Consider the following 20,805-nt stretch of genomic DNA (forward strand, 5'->3'; position numbering starts at 1 on the left):
TGCCAAGGAATGGAAGAAGGACGATGGAGAAAACCTTCACCGGCACACGCATGCCACGCCTAATGGCCCCAACGTCAGAGCCCAAGGCAGCGTTCGCCGTTCGTTTATGCTGCAGACATCTGCATTAACAATGGCAATGAAATGCAGGCAGCAAAAGCAGCAGCAATAGCAGGTAGCCTCCATTCGTGACGTTTTAGCCCTAAACGGATTTACAGCAGCTGCAGCAGCTTTCGCCTTGGTCAGACCAGAGAGAGAGTGAGAGAGAGGTAGAGAGAGAAAAAAGAGAGTGGGGGAGAAGGAGGTACTGGCATGCATTTCAAGGCCGTGCACTTGCACTCGTTTATGTTGTCATTATTTTTAATCCGACATATTTTTCTGCAGCGTCCACAACTATGTGGAGAATTAGCGCTCTGGCATTTCCTTAAAAAGTTAGTGTGCTGTCATTTTTTATACGAGGCATTGCCTCAGAAGTGCGTGGGGAGCACCAGCTATGATGGCTATGATGTGCTTGACAAAACTAAAACTACCATACGCTGGCACAAAGACATTTCTATTCGAGAAAACCTCTTAAGTGGCGCTAGAGAAATATCTGCCTTGGCTTTAGCAACGTCAGCCAAGATGAAGGTCAATCGCAGAGACAAAGTTGCATCAGCGATATGCTAATTCAAGTGAAGTGTATCAAACGACCGAGAAAAATAAATTATTCAAATAGTTAACGCCCCACCCAAGCAACCCTGCCAAAATGTTGTCAAAAAGCGCCATCTACAAATGTGTAGATGGCTGTAGGATATATATGTATATTGTTGGAGGCTGGACTCATGTAGAATGCATGTCAAATGTCGAGTCAGTTTCGGTTGATTCAAATCCTGTGAACATATTCATGAACCAGATCACTTTTTGAATTAATGCCGAATTTTAAAAGGCCATATAAAGTGGGACGGATCCTGGCCATGCCCGTGCACCATTTATTCCAATGGATTGCATTTAAAACCTTTTCGCTCATTCACTTTCAGACAATTTCTATTTTTGAAATTTGCTCTCTATTTTGCGATGGAATAGCCTATCTTGGTGGAGGGAGATCAATAGCCTAGAATTATGTGGGCAGAGCGGAGGGTTCTATCTAGCTAGTAATTTTTGACAGAAATCAAAAACGAGGAATATCTATAATATAACAACTATACGCTATATTTTGAAAATTCCATATTTTGGACTCACCTCCAGGCTAACCACTTACGGTATTTTTTTACTTATCGGTATTTTCTGAGGTCAAAATTGAACCTACGGTATATCGCTGTATAATGGTATATTTTGTCAATTTCATCAATCTATTTAATTTCATTTTCAACGTTATATAGAAATCCAAAAAAAGCAAATTTTTAAATTATGCCAATCAAGTTGAAAATTTGTTCATCAATCGTATACAATTAATTGGGCAAAACTGAGAGATCTATATAGCTGGGAATATTCGACGGAAGAAAGAATAAGCAGGAATTTGTCGTAATAACCGGTTGACAATAATGATTATTGGCAACACTAATTCTCATACCCTAGGGAAAAGGATATGATGGAGGTGAGAAAATGTTTGTCATCCCAGTCTCCGTAGGTATCAGAATCGAGATAAATATATACAAGATACTAATAATGTACTTGAATATGTCTAAAGAATATCGATTTGAGAAAAGGTCTTTATAAATTACGTTTTATCTTCATATAAAATTTGTGATATAGGGTGTACAAAGACATCTTCACGCATCAGGTCTTTAAATACCAGCAACATTGCGACTGTTTTTTTTTTTGTTGATCTATTTTGTTTATGACTTGTTTTAGCCAAAATACAATAAAAGCAAGGACTAAAAACTAGCCCAAAACTACTGTATATATACTGTATGTTTAGTGGTTTTACTTAGGCAGAATTATTCAACGGAATCTCTAAATTGAGCAATATGAACGACTGTCCTCTTTCGTTTTCTTTTGTTTGACCATTTTCGCTAAAACCTTTTTTTACGCAAAATGCAATAAGAGCAAGTGTTTAAAATAAATCAGGCAATTAGAAAATAGATTCACTAATCGGATAAAATTATATGGGCATAGATAAAGGCCCGGTTGACAACATTTAAATCCTTGTCGATCACATTCAAAAAAGTTCGATTTGGCGCGCACCACTCGGTATATTTTGTATTTCGGTGCTGTTCTGTAGAAACTGGTTTTCGCCGCGCTCCCATGTGGTGTTTTTTAGTGCTAAATGGTATTTTTGTCTTCTATTAATTTAATTTTCAATTTTATATAAAAATCCAATAAATGCAAGTATTTCGAATAGGCCAATCATGTATAGAATTGATTTATCAATCGTACAAAATTGAGTGGGCATGGCTAAATGTTCTATATAAATAGTATTATTCAACGGAACAAAGAATATGAGGAATTGGTAATTTTTTGAATCGAATTTGAATTCGCCGCAGTTCGCTTTAGCAGCAATGAGTCCCATTCCATACACAATGTTGCGGCAACATTTACTTGAAAACCGTGTTTTAGTCAAAATACAATAAAAGCAAGGATTAAAAACTATCCAATCTTGTAGAAAATTGATTCATTAATCGTATAAAATTATGTGGGCATAGATAAAGGCCCGGTTGACAACATTTAAATCCTTGTCGCTCACATTCAAAAAATTTCGATTTGGCGCGCACCACTCGGTATATTTTTCAAATGAGACCGTATATTTCGGTGCTGTTCTGAGGGTCATACTGTAGAAATACTGGTTTTCGCCGCGCTCCCATGGTATTTTTGTCAATTTCATCAATCTATTAATTTAATTTTCAATGTTATATAAAAATCCAATAAATGCAAGTATTTCGAATAGGCTAATCATGCATAGAATTGATTCATCAAACATATAAAATTGAGTGGGCATGGCTAATTGTTCTATATAAATAGTATTATTCAACGGAACAAAGAATATGAGGAATTGTTCGTTTTTTTTTAATTCGCCGCAGTTCGCCCCAGTTCGCCGCAGTTTCGCTTTAGCAACAATGAGTCTCGTTCCATACACAATGTTGCACATTCCATACACACTGTTGCAGCAACATTTACTTGAAAACCGTTTTTTGGTCAAAATAAAATACATTAAGGTAATTAAAAGAAGCAATCTTGTAGAAAATGCATTTATCTATGGGATAAAGCTAAGTGGGCATCTATAGCTTGAAATATAGGCAATACCCGATTCGCCGCAGTTTCGCTATTGCAACAATGAGTCTCATTCCATACACAAACATGTTGCTAATTCCATGCACACATACCCTGGGGGAAATGGATGTTATAGAATTGTAAATACGTTTGTCTTCCAAGGCTTAGTAGGTATGAGGATCGATACAAGATACTAATAATACACATGAATAAGTCAAAAACAAATCAATTTGAGAAAAGGTCTTAATAAATTGCGTTTGATCTACATATAAAATTAACGAAATAGGGTGCACAAAGGCCTATACACGCATCATGTCTTCAAATACTAGCAACATTGCGACTGTTTATGTGGTGAACTATTTTGTTTAACCCTTTTTTACAATAAATACAATAAAAGCAAGTGTTAAAATTAAGCCAGTTAAGTAGAAAATTGATTCATCAATGGGCTAAAATTATGTGGGCACGGCTAAATGTTCTATATAGCTAGTAATATTCAACGGAATATCAAAATCGGAATATGTAAAATATAACTTTAATTCGTCAGTATATTTACGGTATATTTTTGAAAGATTTCGGTATATTTTGGTATATTTCTGAGTGTCGGACCGTACACCTCATCGATAAGTCCGATAAGTTTCTTTCTTTCTTTTGCTTCAAAATGGCTGATCAGGTAAGACTTTCGGAAAATGTGTTGAAATTAATCATTTATAGCGGTTTTAAGGCGGATGTGAGGTAAATACATAGTGGCAGATGGAAAGTAAGTGAGTTGAGCGTGAATAAACTTTGTATAGAGGGATGTCAAGTGATGCGGAAGAAGAAACTGTGGTCCATGTTCAACCTAACCTTACTTTAGCGCATGGTATCTGACAAAGTGTACACGAAATGTATTCCAGCAAACTGAACGTGCATTCCGCAAACAACATGCGGTGGCCACTGTGCGGCGCAAGAGTATTAATCTCAAGAAGCGGCCACGTTTCTACCGCCAAATTGGCTTGGGCTTTAAGGCTCCAGCTGAGGTAAGAGGTTCAAAGGCAAACTTTGACTAATGTTGCGCCCTCCCTCGTTTTGTTTCCGTTTCAATCCCGCACGCTGAACGTTCCTGCCTGCCACCCGCCCACGATACGCTCCCACTTCCACTAACCAGAACGAGCGCGCCTTCCAAAAACAATTTGGTGTGAACCTAAACCGCAAGGTGAAGCCTGGCGTCACCAAGAAGAAGATCCTCCGCCGTTATCGTGATGTCGGTCTGGGCTTCAAGACCCCTCGTGAGGTGACAGTCCCGCTCGATGCTTAAGTATTCCTCAACTAATATGTTTATCTTCTCCACCGCAGGCCATCGATGGTACCTACATTGACAAGAAGTGCCCCTGGACTGGCGATGTTCGTATTCGTGGTCGCATCCTGATCGGTGTTGTCCGCAAGACGAAAATGCAGCGTACCATTGTCATTCGTCGTGACTACTTGCACTTTGTGCGCAAATATAGTCGTTTCGAGAAGCGTCACCGCAACATGAGCGTCCACTGCTCGCCCGCTTTCAGGTAATCTCGAATCTCGGACGCCACGAACATACCTTCACTTCTCTGATGATAAAATCATGACGGTCTTCATAAAACAAATTGCTGAAGAAACTTGACTCTTTTTACTAAACGTAAAAATACTGAACGAACCCCCTAACCTAACACGATGTGCAACTGAATGGCGGAATTAGTTTCTAATCAAAATTGTACATTTTTTTTTCTTGCAGAGATGTTGAGCACGGCGACATTGTCACCATTGGCGAGTGCCGTCCCCTCTCAAAGACTGTGCGCTTCAATGTACTGAAAGTCAACAAGGGTCAGGGCGCCAAGAAGAGCTTCAAGAAGTTTTAAATGAGGACACCAGCGGAAAAGATAATATTTGTAGAATTTATTCTTTTTGAATAAAACAAAAATTTAACTTTAATCGCTATTATTCCACAGTCCAGTTCTTTCAGTTTCCACAGCATTTTCAGATGTTGCCGGCAGCCACTTAACTTAAAGGTATGTATAAAACTATCATATGATAAACTACGTATATTTAATTGATATTCTGATGATAAAATCATGACGGTCTTCATAAAACAAATTGCTGAAGAACCTTGACTCTTTTTTACAAAATGTAAAAAAACTGAAACTTTTCAATTAAATATTACATTACCTGGAAAACGTACCAATTCCCTACTAATGTAATGTTATTTTTTTCAGAATTCAAGATGACCACTCGTGAAAGATAAATCAATTAATAACGGGAACTTGTATGAAATTTTTGTTATAATAAAAAAACTTTCAATCCGAAATAAAGGTTGCCAGAATAATGAATTTTAATATATTTAAAAGGTGCAGAAAAATGGAATAGAATACCAATTTTTAATTATGAAGAAGCAAGAAATTCTCAAAAATATCGGCTTAAAGGACCTACTCGGATGTGGCAGTATTTAGCAGATTATCAACCATCGTGAAGATATTTTACCGTTTAAAGTAGGGTTATTAACTTATCGAACTTATTCCTATTAACGACTGATATCCCTGTTATTCTGTTAAACTGATTTTGGACTTTTTCGACTAGCTTCTTATCGAATTCTGATATAACGCTACTTTCGGACTTCCAACCAGTGCGCGGGCTCTTTTGGGTAATTGTACAGTATGTTATCTGTTGATTGTAGCACTAACTGAATGAGTTAGCGTGTTGACTGAGAAGGCGAGATCCTGCTGAGTTTTCTGGCAGCACTTGAAGAATCACAGTGCAATATTCGCTCCTTATAAAATGTAGCAAAAGGTTTCAAGCCATCTCAAGATCTGGAAATCTTGTTGGTGCGGCACTGAAAAACACCTGAAAAAGAAATAGTTGCAATTAGGATCCAATAAGGTTCTGTTCGCGGTTATTCTTCTTAGCTGCGCAGCTATATTCACATCAAAGACCAGGGATTATCGTAGAATTTTCCAATGAACGAGTGCGAAAAACTGGTATGGTATGGGATCGATTCAAAGTAGTTCTTGCGAACAGAAAAAGGAAACACGGAGAAATGTCTTCAAAATGATGAAGTTCATGGAGATAAATGTTAAATTCTTCCTGTCACCGGGAATAATAATGATTTTCCCGGGGATGATATTTACAGAGTACATAAAGTACGTTGTATATAATTGACCGGAATTCTTGAAACTTTTCAGTTGGCATTAACACTAAGTACCGATATAATTTCGATACGCGAAAAAGCAGCTGTCCACAGTGCATACGCAGTTTTCAAAATTTTCGCGCACAAATCGTACTTACGTGTATCATTTATTCCAATAGATTGCATTTAAATCCTTTTCGCTCATTCACTTCCAAGCAATTTATATTTGGCGCGCACCAATCGTATCCAGTCGATAGTATCGATAACCGAACTTGAATCCCATACATTTCTGGGCATACCCTGGGGGAAATGAATATTATAGAATTGAGATTATGTTTGTCATCCCAGGCTCCAATAAATGCAAAAATATTTTAGTCTCTGTTTGAAACCTATTTCAACGCTATTTTGCAGCTTATTGTCTTCTTACAGAGACCCCAAATAGGTATCAGGATCGATATATATAATATACATATACAAGATACTAAGAATTTACATGAATATGTCTGAATGAATATCAATACATGAATATCAATATGAGAAGAGGTCTTTATGAATTACGTTTTATCTTCATATCAGCTTCATACTAAACTAACGAAATAGGGTACACAAAGGTCTATACACGCATCATGCCTTCGTGTCTTGTTTGTGGAACTATTTTGTTTAAACCTTGTTTAAGTCAAAATACAATAAAAAGGGAGTTCTTAACAGTAGCCAATCTTGTACAAAATTTATTCATCAATGGCCTAAAATTATGGGCAGAACTAAAGGTTTTAGTTAGCCAGAATTATTCAACGGAATCTCTAAATTTCCACAAATAGTGTGCCCATTTTTGCTAAAACCTTTTTTGTTTGACCTATTTCGCCATAACCACTTTTTTTGCAAAATCCAATGAAAGCAAGTATTTAAAATAAGCCAGTCAAGTAGAAAATAGATTCATTAATTGGATACAATTATGTGGGCATGGCTAAATGTTCTATCTAGCTGATAATATTCCACGGAATATCAAAATCGGAATATGTAAAATAGAACTTGAATTCGTCAGTATATTTACGCGGTATTTTTTTAAATTAAGAGGTATATTTTGGTATATTTCTGAGGGTCGGACGGTATATTCTAACGATAAATCCGCGGTCACACTGCTGAATACGAAAAACAAGAAAATGGAAACTGGACCTAGTGCGGAAATTGGTAAAATAAAATTGAAAAGCTTATCTAGTTAAATATAAGAAGCCCGGATCAGGTCAGGCCTGAATCAAGCCACCTACCGGCTGGAAACGAAGGAGTTGGCCTATTGAATAAACAACTTGCATTCAATTTTTTAGAGCTCCTAGAGCGCGTATTGTTGCGTCTGGGCAATACAGACAGCGATGAGAAGTTGGAGACCACGGTGGGAAAGTTTCTAACTCCAGTGATACTTAAGATCAACTCTCCCCACAATGAAGTCCGCACAAAGGCAAGTAAATGGCCGAAACAGAGCCGCAACAAAGCCGCCCTCTAGTACCATGACGGTGCAAAAAATTAAAGACTAATACATTGCACTTCCCCTCCTGTAGGTTGTGGAGGTGCTAACTCACATCAAGCGCCGGCTTGCCTCTCGAGCACAAGTGCAGATCCCCGTTGAGGCTCTTTTGGACCAGTATGCAGCCAATAATAGCACCACATTTCTCAAGAACTTTGGCATCATATTCATAACGATGGGATTTCCGCGTCTCTCGCTGGAGCATCAAACGGCGTTGGCCGCTAAAGTAGTTGGTAGCGAGGACAAGCTTGAAAACTACCAGGACAAACTCTTCACACTTCTGTTGCCCATATTGAGCGATATGAAGATACCGGATGATCCCGCACAGCGAGCGTCGCTGCTGAATCTTCAGGGGAAGCATTCGATAAGCACGAATTTCCTCTCGCTCCTTCAAGACGTACTGCTCCTTCCCTATGGCATCACCCAGGAGCACGATGTCCCTCCAGGTCTCAGTGTTTACAACTTTAAGCGGGTTATTGCCAATAACTGGCGGGCCGAAGAGCTTGAGAAGGTTAAGAAAGGCATCGTTCGGTTCCTATGCGCCGGCGTTTTCAGCGATCTCCAAGTTTTTGTGCCGCTCGTGGTGGCTTCGGCAGATACTCGCTTTAGTGTAGCGACGCCGGCCATAGCTGATCTAAGCAAGCTCTGCACTATGCTGGACTTCAGTAATCCAGCCGTCACGGCTCCCCTCTACACCCTCTTCATTGGTAATCAGAGCAAGTTGCCAGATCGCCAGACGCGTCCCTGCTGCGCCCGTGTCCGTCAGAAGCTGCTGCAGTATCTGATCAGGTGCCGTGGCAAGAGCATCAATGTCACCAAGGGACTGCAGGTCATCTTTGAGGGATTGTTTGGCACAAACACCAATCAAAAATGCAAGGTTTTGGCCCTGCAGTTTGTGGAACTGGTTCTAAAGGAGTAAGCGATAGATTTATAAATAATCAGCATTCCTGTTCTCATGTTACTTTACCCTTTTTCCCGCAGCGGACCACGTGATTTAGTCTCCAAGGTTTCCAAGGTAATCCTCACTGGCATCACCAAAGTCATTGGACGCGACACAGCCGAGCCCAATGATGTGCAGAATGCGGCATATTCAGCCCTGGCCCAACATGCCCGTAGTTTCCCTAACGACGTTAATCAGGATTTAAAGCTGGTGCTGGGCTATTTCAACAACCTGGCAAACAGTGAACCGGACTTGCACTCCTCTATACGGGAGGCTTTAGTCTCCATGGCTCCGGCATTCGCCTGGAAAACAAAGGAGGCCACCGATGCCATGGATGTGGATGATCCTTCCGTGGACCCAACCGAGGTGAAGCTGGATGGACAGCATCATCTGCTGCTGGCCATGCTGCTGGACAACGCCGAGTCGAAGGTACAGATTGTACAGAATGTGACGAGCGTCTTTCTAACCAGCTGCTATCCGGAGTATTTTGCGCCTGCCAGATACCTGCTGCTGCTCATCGCAGGCGAACGGTAACTGCATATCTTGATTCATTACGTATCTATGTTTCCTATTGATGTATTTCTCTTTCAACGCTTAGCAATTCTCTGCGTGAGAATGTGACCACCTATCTGTATGGCACCTCGAAGAAGGATCATGTCAACTACAGCCTGATCTCGTCTATTGAGAAGGCGGGAAACCACAGCAACAGCGAAACTATCAGCGACTTCAACCATCTCTCGCTGGAACAACGCCGTGTGGTGTTGCCAAGTTTTAAGGTAATGATGTCGCATGTCCATGAAATGGCCAACAAGCGACTGAAGAAGAACAGCTCGTGTGTGGTGGTGGGACGTACCAAGCTTCCGTATAGCCTGGAGGTTTATGAAGAGCTGCTTGACTATCTGCGGCTGTGTTTGTGGTACTCGGCTGGGGTTGTGGCTGCTCCGGGCGATGAGAAGTATACCACCGAATTGCGTGAATATATCAACATCAACTACGATGACGAGGAGGGCAATGCCATCAATCAATATGTTAAGTTTGTACAGCGTGGTGTAGAGGCCAAGAGAAGTGAGTAATCGAATGGAATCAATGCTATGTTCTACTAACGTTATGTTTTTTCCCAGGTGAATCGAATCTTATCTGTCTGTACGACCTGTTGACTGCCGCCCCAGACCTGTTTGCAGCCAAGAACTTGCATCTATTGGAGCCTCTGAGCAACTCCCTGAAGGATGTGTCCGAAACAATGCGGATCCATGTATCCCAGGTGTATGCCATTCTGTGGGCCTCAGGCCTCGATGATGATCAATTCGATGAAGAGGTCGCTGAGTGCATGGTCAGCCTCACGCAGAAAACCCTGGAGCACAAGCATGGGTGGCTTCTGGTGCTGGGACACGCATTCAATCGAAAGATTGCTATGCTCAAACAGTCGAACACGCCAAAGGATTATTCCACATGGCCGCAGTTTATCGAGGCAGTGAAGATTATTTGTAAGTAATCGCTTGAACGCTTGATCGCAAAATAGATATTTTACCATTTATTTATTCTTCCAGCCAAAAACCTGTGCGAGTCGCAATGGCTGCTTGTTTCGGCTGCCGTAAAATGCTTATCCATGATCGGCAAGGCAGTCCAGATACCAAATGTCAAAGTAGAGATTCAAGCGGCCGTCAGCAGCAATGGTGGCGATGACGATGAGGAAATGACCGAACTCCAGAACATTGAGGCTTCCACTAAGCTGCTCATCTTTGGTGTGGTTTTCCAACTGCTGCGAAGCTCGTCAGCCCGCCAAAAGAATCGGGAGGAGGCAGCCAAATGTCTGGGCTATCTGGGAATCGGCGATGGCGAACACTTCACCCAGCGCAACCTAGAAAAGTTCCTTACCTTGACCAAGGTACAAAAGGATGCAGCCCTCAATATAGCTATTTCGGAGGCGATTGTGAACACCCTTTGCGGCTATGATGTCAACAAGGGGCAACCATCCGAGGAATTTGTAAATGTACATTGCGACGACGCTACCTTTGAGAAGTTCCTTAACTCCCTTATCCGACTGGTCACTGAGCCCAATCCACACTCCCGTCAGGCCATTTCAGTGTGGCTTCTGGCCGTGGTCAAACACTGCAGCAAACGCCCCGCTGTGCTTCGCAAGAAGGAGCTCCTGCAATTCGCATTCACCGAGCTTCTATCCGACGATAGTGGTATGTGAAACAACATTTTATACTCTTGAAGAGTGTATGGTCCGGATCTGAGCACAGCTGTATGCTAAGCTACCATAGATCTTCGCGATTCGGTTCGTTATTCTTTATTTTAATCTTTTATTGCCTTTAATTGCAGAATTTGTGCAGGATGTTGCCTCGCGTGGCCTTGGACTAGTTTACACCCTTTCCGATGCGGGCAGTCAAACCGACTTGGCCAACTCGCTGCTGGATCAGCTTATTGGCGGCAAGCGGAAGGTGAATCAGGTCTCTGCCGACACCGAACTCTTTGCCGAAGGTATGCTGGGTAAGACCCCGACCGGCGGAAACATAACGACCTACAAGGAGCTGTGCTCCCTGGCCTCGGATCTCAACCAGCCGGACATGATCTATCAGTTCATGCAGCTGGCAAATCACAATGCAGCGTGGACCAGTAAGCTGGGAGCTGCTTTCGGACTGAAGACCCTCTCGGCCGAATCCAAGCAGAAGATGCAACCGTATTTGGGCAAAATTATCCCGCGTCTATATCGCTACAAGTACGATCCTACGCCCAAGATACAAAACTCGATGATTTCCATATGGGACACGATTGTCAGCGACTCCAAGGAGGTGACCGAGAAGTATTACTGGGATATCCTGCGCGAGCTGCTAGACAATCTCACCAGCAAGGAGTGGAGAGTGCGTATCGCCTGTTGTTTGGCCGTAAGGGATCTATTAAAGCGTCCCAATGGCCTAAAGCTTCGATCAGAGGAACTGGTGCGGCCCATTGGCAGTCCGAGCCGTGTCACGCCCGACGCCATGCAGGTGGACGAGGCGCCCGAACCGGAGCTAAAGGAACTCTGGTTTCAGCTCTTCCGTGTCATGGATGACATACACGAGGGTACTCGGGTCACTGCGCATGGCACGGCTTCATTCCTGGGCAAGCTCTGTGTGATCGCAGCCTCCTCGGACCATGGCAAGTCAGGCACAGCAGTCGCTTCCTCAATTCTTCCCTACCTTTTGGAGACGGGTGTAGGCCACAAAGTCGTCGAGATACGAAAAGTTAGCATTAAAACCATATCAGACATGATCGACTCCTCCGGTGCGCTCATAGCCCCGCACCTAGTTACTCTGATTCCCTGCCTTCTGCGCGCCACCGGGGAACTTGAAAACACAAAGCTATCCTATGTGTCCACACGCCTCGGCGCCAATAACGAGGCCCAGGAGGTGGTCGACACGTTGCGCGCCGAGGCAGCCAAGTCTCACCACACCATGGAGACGATCAGCAAGTGCGTGCGGTACATCGATTACCCAGTGCTAGAGCGCATGACTCCCGAAGTGCTCGAGCTGATGAAGTCCAGCGTGAATCTCGGCACCAAGATTGGATGTGCCCACTTTGTCTGCCTGGTGAGTCAGCCCAAAAGCTAGATGCACTGTTTCCCCGATTACATCGATTCTTATTCTGTTTTTTCAGATCAGTATCCGCTTGGGCAAGGAGATGACGCCCGTGGTGGGCAAATACCTACGCGCCTGCTTTGTGGGAATCAAGGATCGCAATGTTACTGTGCGGAAGTATAACGCTAGCGCGATTGGTCATCTCCTGGGACTGGCTAAGGAATCGTCGATCAAGAACTTTTTTGCCAAATTGGATGAGCTGTACTTGGAGCAGCCAAACAACCGCTCAATCGCCCTGACCATACAGTCCATCAACAAGCGTCACCACGAACTGCTCAAGGACTACATGGACAGCATGCTCCCGCTGATCTTCTTTGCCATGCACGAGGAGCCCACAGAGGAGTCGAAAGCCAATGTGGAGCTGTGGAAGGATCTATGGAACGACACTAGCCCCGGCGATGCGGGAATTCGTCTCAATTTGAACGTGATCATTCCCAAACTGGAATCGTCGCTAACCGACGCCAGCTGGTCACGCAAGGCACAGGCGGCCAATGCCATCCAGACAATTGCCACCCGTCTGTGCAGCAGCCTCGAGGAACCGGAGCGAGTCCGTCTCATCCGACTGCTGTTGAGTGGTCTACAGGGACGCACGTTCGAGGGAAAGGAGCGACTACTGCAGGCCCTGGCTGCTCTCTGCAAGGGACTGGACCGCAACAACGAGATCTGTCCGAGCATTATTGAGGCGGCAATGCGCGAGGCCCGCAAACGGGAGCCAGTTTACCGCACATTGGCCCTGGCTGCCCTGGGCGACATCTTGGATCAATTGGAGGCTGATCGCTTTGAAGATGTTTACGACATGATCTGGAATCTGCTGGAGAAGAAGGATCTCCGCGACCCCCAGTCGGATGATGAGGATGAGCCAAGCAAGGATCTAACGGCCGATGAGCGCAACAAGCGAGCGCAGACACTCAACAAACTAAAGGAGGTGGTCTGGGAGACGCTGGGTAAGTCGTGGCCGCGCCATTCGATCGAGACCCAGCACAGATATCAGCTCTTCTTCGCCGCGAACTGCACCAGCATCCTAAGCGAGAGCACGCGTCCGGTTCAGGTGAGTCTGCTCGCCGCCCTCACCAAGTACATCGAACGGCTGTACATCTTCGATGAGTCGGCCAAGATACCCGATCTCTCGCAGATCAATCAAGAGAAGAAGCTCAAGACAGAGACGCCAATCCTGCAGACGCGTGAGGCCATTGTGGGCAAGATTTGCAGCGATGTCCTGGCCGCAGTCTCTCTGGCCGCTGGTGTCCCGCACACGGGACTCAAGAAGGAGGCCCTCAACATTGTTCTCATGCTCATCAAACGCCTCAGCATGGCAAAAGATCAGCAGCCGTTGTCCGTTATAAAGCAGAGCTTCGAATCGAATCTAACCAAGTTCCAGCGCGACTCGGCCCCCGAAATCCGTTGTCGTATCAAAGATATTGAGGATAAGCTCAGCCAGTTGGACAGTGTCAATTAGAACTAAGGATCGATCGATATAATTGTGGGTGAAAGAGAAAGATGCCAGCTCGGCGTAGCTTGGGGTTAAGTCTGGAAGTAAATCGTGGCTGAATTTAAAAGAGATTCTCCTTTTGGAGAAATATTTATATTATATATGTGTCTGTGTATAAAGTATTCAAAATGTAAAGAAAATATACTTCGCTGTCGAGTGAACGATAATCCATATTTTGTGTGTCTGTTGATCCCTTACTACGGTCGCCACTTAAATTACCCAAAAAAACAAAGGTGTTTCATCCAAATAAAACAATTCAATTCAAATATAACTTTTTCATTAAAAATAATACTTTCCCTTTTCCATACCCAAGTATCACAGCCACGCGGTGAAACATTGCAGTTAATTTATAGCTTATCCCTGTAAAATCGCAAATATATCTCATCCTTTGATTCCAGCATGAACGTTTTCGGATTGAATCGTATCTGCGGCACTGTTTGCTCGCAGACCTCCACCCGGCACAGCCTCAGTATATGGGCCAGACCCAGTTTCAGCTGCAAAGACCCTAGACGACTGCCGATGCAGCCATGGGGGCCAGCTCCAAAAGGTATATAGGTCATGGGTATGATATCCTTGCTCCTATCTGGATCAAATCGTTCGGGATCAAAGCGGTTGGGCTCGGGCCAATACTGGAATGGAAATGTAGGGAGAAGAAGGTGTAACGTGAGTTGAGCATGCGGGAGAGCTTCCCTCAGTTTTCAGCCGTACCTTTTCATCGCGATGCAGTCCCAGGATGGAGATGTAGGCAGGCATCCCATTTGGTACCACAAAGTCCACGTGTGGCTGCAGGGAGAATCCATTGGGATCTGAGCTGGTACACTCCCTGTTGATGAAGGCAGCGGCTGGATATAGACGAAGTGCCTCCAGGCAGACCTTCCGAAGGAAAGGCAGGGTGACCAGCGTCTCATAGGTCAGGGTGGGAGTCAGTGAAAAGGCTTCTGCCAGCTCCTCTCTAAGACGCTTCTGAAGATCGGGTTGCTTGGCCAGCTCGTAGAGGGTGAAGCCCAGCAGAGCCGAGGAAGTCTCGAAGCCAGCGAGCAAAATAATGCTCGCTTGAGAGGCGATGAAGTCCGGATGCTGGGCGTAGTGGCTGGAGGGTCGACTGCTCTGAAGATGCAGCAGCTGATCGATGAGATCGCCCTTGCTTCGCTCCCTAGGATGCCCGACTAAGCCTCGCATGAACTGTGCGTATTCCTCGCTGAACACCTTAGCCCGCAGCAGGTTCGTCCACTGGGGCAAGAAGAATATGCTCATGAAATCCAGGACCTTCCGAGGATCGGGGTCAAACAACTCCTTGGTCTTCTTCAGCAGCTGGGATTTGCCTCTGCGCAGTCCGCCCACATCCATGCTGTAGAATAGGTTTCCCGTGACATCAGTGGTATATAGCTGACACATTTTACTCAGAGGTAGCATCCGCTCGGACCGGTCTCCGAGCTTCCTTTGCAGATATTGCTCCAGGTCGATCACCACTCCCATCATCAGAGGGTACATGGACTCGCGCATCCGGCCGCTGGTGAACAGCTGCGCCATCGACTGACGACTCTCCCTCCAGTTATGGTACTTGGCCAGCGGCAATGTCAGCGATCCCATGGGATCACCAGCAGCATCTGCCGCCTCATAGCGGTTCAGAAAGCTGTTGAAATGTTTGATCAGCACGAGGCGTATCAGCTCCGGATCGCGGACCATCAACGCTGGGGTCTGGAACAGGAAAAAGCCCACTACTTTGGCCTGACCACCGCGCGGATCCGCATAGATGTTGTGAAATAGATCGCCAAAGGAGATTCGCAACAGCAGCAACTTCCTGAGGTGTCCCAGTGGTGTCCACGCGGAGACGGGCAGGTGGACGATATTGTGGCGCTCAAAGTAGCTATACCTTTGTCTCAGCCAGAGGTAAATGGAAAGGATGCCGAGCATCAGCAGCCACAATGAAACCATGATGACACTATCAATGAAAAACGACAAAAATTTTCTTAAATCATTATCCGATCGAACTGGCAGCTTGGTATATCCGCAGCATATCAACTGTTCAACTTTTATGTTCAATATGGCTGACCTTTTTCTGGGATCGCAATTATATTTATAAACAATTAGAGATCCCCCAGATTAGCGACGATACAACTAACCTTGCTCTTCCCAACAACAAAAAACTTTACATAACGGGAACAAATAAAAGAATAGAATCCAACCTGATCAGCATCACAAAAACTTATTCTTCGTCCATTCACAAACTCTGAGCTTCACAATTCATTCATAACACAGGGCACCATCTTGATGAACCCGCGCTGAGTTCCCGCTACCCAAGCAGCTTCAAAGGCAGCTTCCAAGGCAACTTCCAAGGCAGCTTAAACCCGTGCTGAGCTCGCTCAGCGCTCGTCAGTAGCTAGAGTAATCTCTCAGGGAGAACATGGTACTTGGACTTTTCCTGCTCGTGGTCATCTTTTTGGCCACTATCTGCTTCCTCCTCCAGCAGCACTATGCCTACTGGCGACGTCGAGGAGTACGAGAACTGCGACCCCACTGGATATTGGGCAACCTGGCGGGACTGCTGAGCATGAGGGACAGTCCGGCGGATTTTATGGGACAGTTGTACAATCATCCGGATGCACTAAATCAGCCCTTTGTGGGCATACACGTATTCCACCGCCCGGCTCTGCTGCTGCGCGATCCCGATCTGATCAAGCGGATCCTGATCAAGGACTTTGGCAAGTTTTCCAACAGATACTCGAACTCCGACTACAAGGGAGATCCGTTGGGATCGCAAAACATATTCTTCCTGAAAAATCCCGCCTGGAAGGAGGTGCGCTTCAAGCTGTCGCCCTTCTTTACCAGTAACAAGCTGAAGAGCATGTTTCCCCTCATCGTGGAGGTTGGCTCTAATCTGGACGCCTATCTGCGCGAGCAGCCGCTGCACAACGAACGGACCCGCTGCTTCGACCTGGAAGCCAAGGAGCTGTGCGCCCTATTTACCACGGACGTGATTGCCTCGGTGGCCTACGGGGTCCAGGCCAATAGCTTCACCCAGCCCAATGGCGAGTTCCGCAGGCACGGCCGAGCCGTCTTCGAGTTTAGCCTGAAGCGGGCGGCGGAGTTTACGCTGGTCTTCTTCCTGCCGCATCTGGTCCCGCTCTTTGGCTTCAAGGTGGTGCCTTCCGAGGCTACCCGGTTCCTGCGCAACACCATCAACTATGTAATGGCCGAGCGCGAACGGTCCCAGCAGACGCGAAACGATCTTATCGACATCCTCATCGAGTTCCGACGCTCCACTCAACAGGCCAGGGCTGCCGGGGATCACGGCCAGTTTGTGTTCGAGGGCGACATCCTAGTGGCACAGGCGGTGCTCTTCTTTACCGCCGGCTTCGAGTCCTCCTCTTCCACGATGGCCTTTGCCATGTACGAGCTGGCCAAGGATGCCGATATCCAACTGCGTGTGAGGCATGAAATCAAGGAGGCTTTGATAGCCAGCGGTGGACAGGTGACCCTTCAGCTGATAGATTCCCTTGAGTACATGCAAATGGTCTTGCTAGAGGTTCTGCGCATGTATCCCCCGCTGCCGTTCCTGGACCGAGAGTGCACTGCCGAGGACGAGGATTACTCCCTGACGCCGTATCACGGGTTCCGAGTGCCAAAGGGAATGCCCATCTACATACCCTGTTATGCATTGCACATGGATCCCCAGGTGAGCTTTGTCAGCAAAGCAACTGTTCTTTATAGCTGATATTTTTCTTCGTTTGTAGTACTTTCCACAGCCCCGGAAATTCCAGCCGGAGCGCTTCTCCCCCACCAACCGAAAACTTCAGACTCCCTACACCTACATGCCCTTTGGCCTGGGTCCGCATGGCTGCATCGGAGAGCGCTTTGGACTGCTACAGGCAAAGGTGGGGCTGGTAAATCTCATGCGCAACCACCAGGTAACCACATCGGAGCGCACTCCGCGGCGCATGAAACTTGATCCTAAGGCTATAATACTGCAGGCCCAGGGCGGGATACACTTGAGGCTCGTGCGCGATCCTTTGGGTATCTGATATATATAAATAGTATGTATGACTCACCAAGTTTTTTTGGCTCCGGAGCAATGCAGCCAACAGCACCTGAATGAGAACTAAGTCCGAGATTCGCGTGTTCTGTCATTTAAAATTGAACTGGGAAGCCGAGACTGTCACATCTTGGAGTGCATTTTGATTGGGAAATTGCGTGTCTATCAGTGCAATAAGAAACGCATGCGGCTTGCCGGTTAAATCAGATGAGACTACACACATACGAGTATGTACACTCTCTCCACGCTATAGAGATATCAATTCAATCTATCCTCCCTCTCTATAGGCTTTTTCATTCACTTATTCCCTTCTCTCAGCCTCAGCCGCCTCTATTTTCGTACTACCTAATACTCGCCTAATCCCATTAACAATATAGCGTTTCGAAAACGTTTAAAAGTGCATTCAACTAAATTTAGATTATATTTATTTATTGGTGGCGCAGTTTTCCATGTTTTCAAGTTCAACGCACAACCACACAAAGTGAGAGATTAAATGCAATTTGATAACTATATTATAATAATTTTGTTTTTCTACTAAAGGCTACTATAGGTCGCTTGTATCCCACGTGCGCCAATCAATAGCACAACATAACCATCTAACAGTTGATATGATTATATGAATTATGTATAATTAGCACACATCACATACCATTCTCTCTGTATATAAAAAATAAGTTCGTACTAGACAAAACTATACTTCGAGTCGATTTAGTGGACCCGAGCTGCACTCTCCTCATAAAGGCGATCGTTGACTATCTCCAGGTAAATGCCTGTCAGGGACTGCAGGACGAATCCCTTGGGATCGAATTTCATTTCCTTTATGGTGTCTGCACACATTTTAACCGAATGATTTTTGAGTATGTGTACCAGTCCCAGCTTGGTTTGCAGCAGCCCAATGCGGCTCCCAATGCAGTTGTGGGGACCGGATCCAAAGGGTTGATAGGCCATGGCCACAATGGATTTTCGGTTCTCTGGAGAAAAGCGCTCCGGATCGAACTGTTCAGGTTTTGGCCAGTACTGCATAAAAGAAAATACATCGAGTTTGCCTAATCACGGATTTATGTAGAACTTCATATTTAAAGTTACCTTCGGATCGTGCTGCAATCCGTAGATTGGTATGAAGACCGGTGTACCGTGCTCGAACGTAAAGTCATAGTAGGGCTTTAGGGACAGGTCCGGCTGGTCCTTGATGCTGTTGTATTCGCGGTCAAGGAACGGAAGCACTGGATACATGCGAAGCACCTCATCCACCACCATGGCAAGGTACTCGAGGGACTGAATCTTCTCGTAGGAGAGATTTCCGCCGCCCTCCACCAGAGCCTCGTTGATCTCCTGGCGCAAGCGGGTTTGCAGATGCGAATTTTTGGCCAGTTCATAGAGGGCGAAGGACATGGTTGAAGACGAGGTTTCAAAGCCGGCCGTAAAGAATACACCAGCCTGGGCTACCAGGAAATCAAAATTGCGGGCATAGTGTGGCTTGGAGGGCTCCTCGGCCGCTTCCTTGCGGAGGCCAACTAGGACATCGATTAGGTCGTTTCGAACGAAGCCGGTACGCTCTCGCTCCTCCATGACATGGCTTATCGTACTTCTCAAGAAATGAGCGAATTCCTGGGTGAAAAACTGTATACGCAGCAGCGACACCAGCTTTGGCAAGAAGAAAGCCACAAAAAAGTCCTTCGCGCGAGAGAGTGTGAAGGTGAACAGCTTGCGTCCATGGTTACGGAACTCCGCATTCGGATTCTGCAGACTGTTCGCTCGAATACCAAAGGCAATAGTGGCTATACTGTCCGTAGAGAACTGCGCACAGACTTCCTTGATTTCGGTGATATACTTCCCTGAATTGCTATTGTTCTGGACATGCTTCTTCAGATGTTCCTCTAGATCGTGAGCTATCTGCATGGAAAAGAGGCCGAACTGAAATTGAACTGAATCTTACTTTTAAATACATGAGGTATTTACCTCCAGCATCAAGGAATACATTTGCTTAACCTTTCCACTGGTGAAAACCGGCGTCAACTTCGTTCGGATGTCTTTCCAGTGCGTGTCCCGCACAAAGAATAGATTGTTTGATCCAAGAGGATCGCCATGGGGATCACAACGACCGTATCGATTGTGGAATCGATTGAAGTCCTTGACCATCACTGACTTGATCAACTCCGGGTCGCGAATGATCAAGCAGGGCTTGTTGAGTGCATATACTCCCACCACAGCCTCGTCCTGCATCTTAGGATCGCTGTATATCTCCGACAGATGCAGACCGAACGAGTTCTTAAGCTTGAAAGCGGGCTCTGTGTTGCCGATAATGGGTGTGGGTGGTATGTAGGGAATGCCTTTGCGCTGCCAGTAGCTGTGGTTGCGCTGGAACCATATGTAAACGGCACTCAAAGCACCCACGATTAGGAAGAGAGCCTCGGTCAACGCCATCTTATTGCTGAAAATAATAACGATAATGTCAATCATTTATAATTCTGCTCTTAAGTACCAGGTTGTATGATACGAGTAGGTCAGTACTATTGTTAATCTTATCGCAGTCGTTTCCAAATGGTTTCTTGAGCCCCACGTCAAGTGTTTTGCTATACTTGTTTACTGCAGATTTAAATTAATTAAGTACTTTTCCAGGCATAGATATTTCTGATATCTATTCAGTCCTTAGTATATTTTATAGCACCATTCGGAAAGGACTTGCAAGTCATGATGTGTCTTCATTTTTGTATGGACTTGAATTATTTAACAAAGTTAAACAGTTTTAAACTTTATTGAAATTACAAAATCAACTGGTATCAACTTATACACTTATTGTTTTCGAAAACCATTTCCTATTTGAAACTGACCAAATTGGCAACTTGTTTTTTCTCAGTCAAGTATTTTACAAAGTTACAAAGTCTACGCTT

General features: G+C 45.1%; 5 protein-coding genes across 5 annotated transcripts; 3 read left to right on the plus strand and 2 right to left on the minus strand.

Annotated features, from left to right (window-relative positions):
• Positions 1-3,841: 3,841 nt before the first annotated feature.
• On the plus strand, positions 3,842-5,124 carry LOC6590684 (40S ribosomal protein S11). The gene is made up of 5 exons (XM_026987057.1): positions 3,842-3,853; positions 4,077-4,199; positions 4,280-4,453; positions 4,516-4,721; positions 4,928-5,124. Exons 1-5 carry the CDS (start codon positions 3,842-3,844, stop codon positions 5,049-5,051), a joined length of 639 nt encoding a protein of 212 aa, XP_026842858.1. The 3' UTR covers positions 5,052-5,124.
• A 2,349-nt stretch (positions 5,125-7,473) lies between these two features.
• Positions 7,474-14,054, plus strand: LOC6590688 (proteasome-associated protein ECM29 homolog). The gene is made up of 9 exons (XM_002015789.2): positions 7,474-7,501; positions 7,636-7,766; positions 7,867-8,747; positions 8,814-9,302; positions 9,371-9,837; positions 9,894-10,256; positions 10,320-10,961; positions 11,098-12,344; positions 12,412-14,054. Exons 1-9 carry the CDS (start codon positions 7,474-7,476, stop codon positions 13,846-13,848), a joined length of 5,685 nt encoding a protein of 1,894 aa, XP_002015825.1. The 3' UTR covers positions 13,849-14,054.
• A 63-nt stretch (positions 14,055-14,117) lies between these two features.
• On the minus strand, positions 14,118-18,439 carry LOC6590195 (probable cytochrome P450 6t3). Its single transcript, XM_002015790.2, has 3 exons — positions 17,931-18,439; positions 14,590-15,823; positions 14,118-14,510 (listed from the first exon to the last, which is right to left on the minus strand). Exons 2-3 carry the CDS (start codon positions 15,814-15,816, stop codon positions 14,229-14,231), a joined length of 1,509 nt encoding a protein of 502 aa, XP_002015826.1. The 5' UTR covers positions 15,817-15,823; positions 17,931-18,439; the 3' UTR covers positions 14,118-14,228.
• On the plus strand, positions 15,977-17,938 carry LOC6590196 (probable cytochrome P450 6g2). The gene is made up of 2 exons (XM_026985301.1): positions 15,977-17,557; positions 17,616-17,938. Exons 1-2 carry the CDS (start codon positions 16,286-16,288, stop codon positions 17,901-17,903), a joined length of 1,560 nt encoding a protein of 519 aa, XP_026841102.1. The 5' UTR covers positions 15,977-16,285; the 3' UTR covers positions 17,904-17,938.
• Positions 18,440-18,521: 82 nt separating the features above from the next.
• On the minus strand, positions 18,522-20,798 carry LOC6590197 (cytochrome P450 6g1). Its single transcript, XM_002015792.2, has 4 exons — positions 20,746-20,798; positions 19,874-20,345; positions 19,001-19,807; positions 18,522-18,931 (listed from the first exon to the last, which is right to left on the minus strand). The coding sequence occupies exons 2-4, from the start codon at positions 20,336-20,338 to the stop codon at positions 18,623-18,625; spliced, it is 1,581 nt and encodes a 526-aa protein (XP_002015828.1). The 5' UTR covers positions 20,339-20,345; positions 20,746-20,798; the 3' UTR covers positions 18,522-18,622.
• Between the last annotated feature and the right edge of the window lie 7 nt (positions 20,799-20,805).

This window comes from Drosophila persimilis, unplaced genomic scaffold (genome assembly GCF_003286085.1).
Source record: "Drosophila persimilis strain 14011-0111.01,24,50 unplaced genomic scaffold, DperRS2 tig00000002-arrow-pilon, whole genome shotgun sequence".
In the NCBI taxonomy this organism is placed as follows: Eukaryota; Metazoa; Arthropoda; class Insecta; order Diptera; family Drosophilidae; genus Drosophila; species Drosophila persimilis.

Bases quoted from the DNA above. Each gene is read 5' to 3' on its own strand.
- LOC6590684 (XM_026987057.1), top strand. The intron at 4,200-4,279 runs GTAAGAGGTTCA...GCACGCTGAACG, and splicing joins GCTTTAAGGCTCCAGCTGAG to TTCCTGCCTGCCACCCGCCC. The intron at 4,454-4,515 runs GTGACAGTCCCG...TCTCCACCGCAG, and splicing joins GCTTCAAGACCCCTCGTGAG to GCCATCGATGGTACCTACAT.
- LOC6590196 (XM_026985301.1), top strand. From the start codon at position 16,286: ATGGTACTTGGACTTTTCCTGCTCGTGGTCATCTTTTTGGCCACTATC. The intron at 17,558-17,615 runs GTGAGCTTTGTC...CTTCGTTTGTAG, and splicing joins CATTGCACATGGATCCCCAG to TACTTTCCACAGCCCCGGAA.
- LOC6590195 (XM_002015790.2), bottom strand. From the start codon at position 15,816: ATGGTTTCATTGTGGCTGCTGATGCTCGGCATCCTTTCCATTTACCTC. The intron at 14,511-14,589 runs GTACGGCTGAAA...TTTCCATTCCAG, and splicing joins GACTGCATCGCGATGAAAAG to TATTGGCCCGAGCCCAACCG.
- LOC6590688 (XM_002015789.2), top strand. From the start codon at position 7,474: ATGGAAACTGGACCTAGTGCGGAAATTG. The intron at 7,502-7,635 runs GTAAAATAAAAT...TCAATTTTTTAG, and splicing joins TGGACCTAGTGCGGAAATTG to AGCTCCTAGAGCGCGTATTG. The intron at 7,767-7,866 runs GCAAGTAAATGG...CCCCTCCTGTAG, and splicing joins ACAATGAAGTCCGCACAAAG to GTTGTGGAGGTGCTAACTCA.
- LOC6590197 (XM_002015792.2), bottom strand. From the start codon at position 20,338: ATGGCGTTGACCGAGGCTCTCTTCCTAATCGTGGGTGCTTTGAGTGCC. The intron at 19,808-19,873 runs GTAAATACCTCA...TTTTCCATGCAG, and splicing joins TGTATTCCTTGATGCTGGAG to ATAGCTCACGATCTAGAGGA. The intron at 18,932-19,000 runs GTAACTTTAAAT...TCTTTTATGCAG, and splicing joins GATTGCAGCACGATCCGAAG to TACTGGCCAAAACCTGAACA.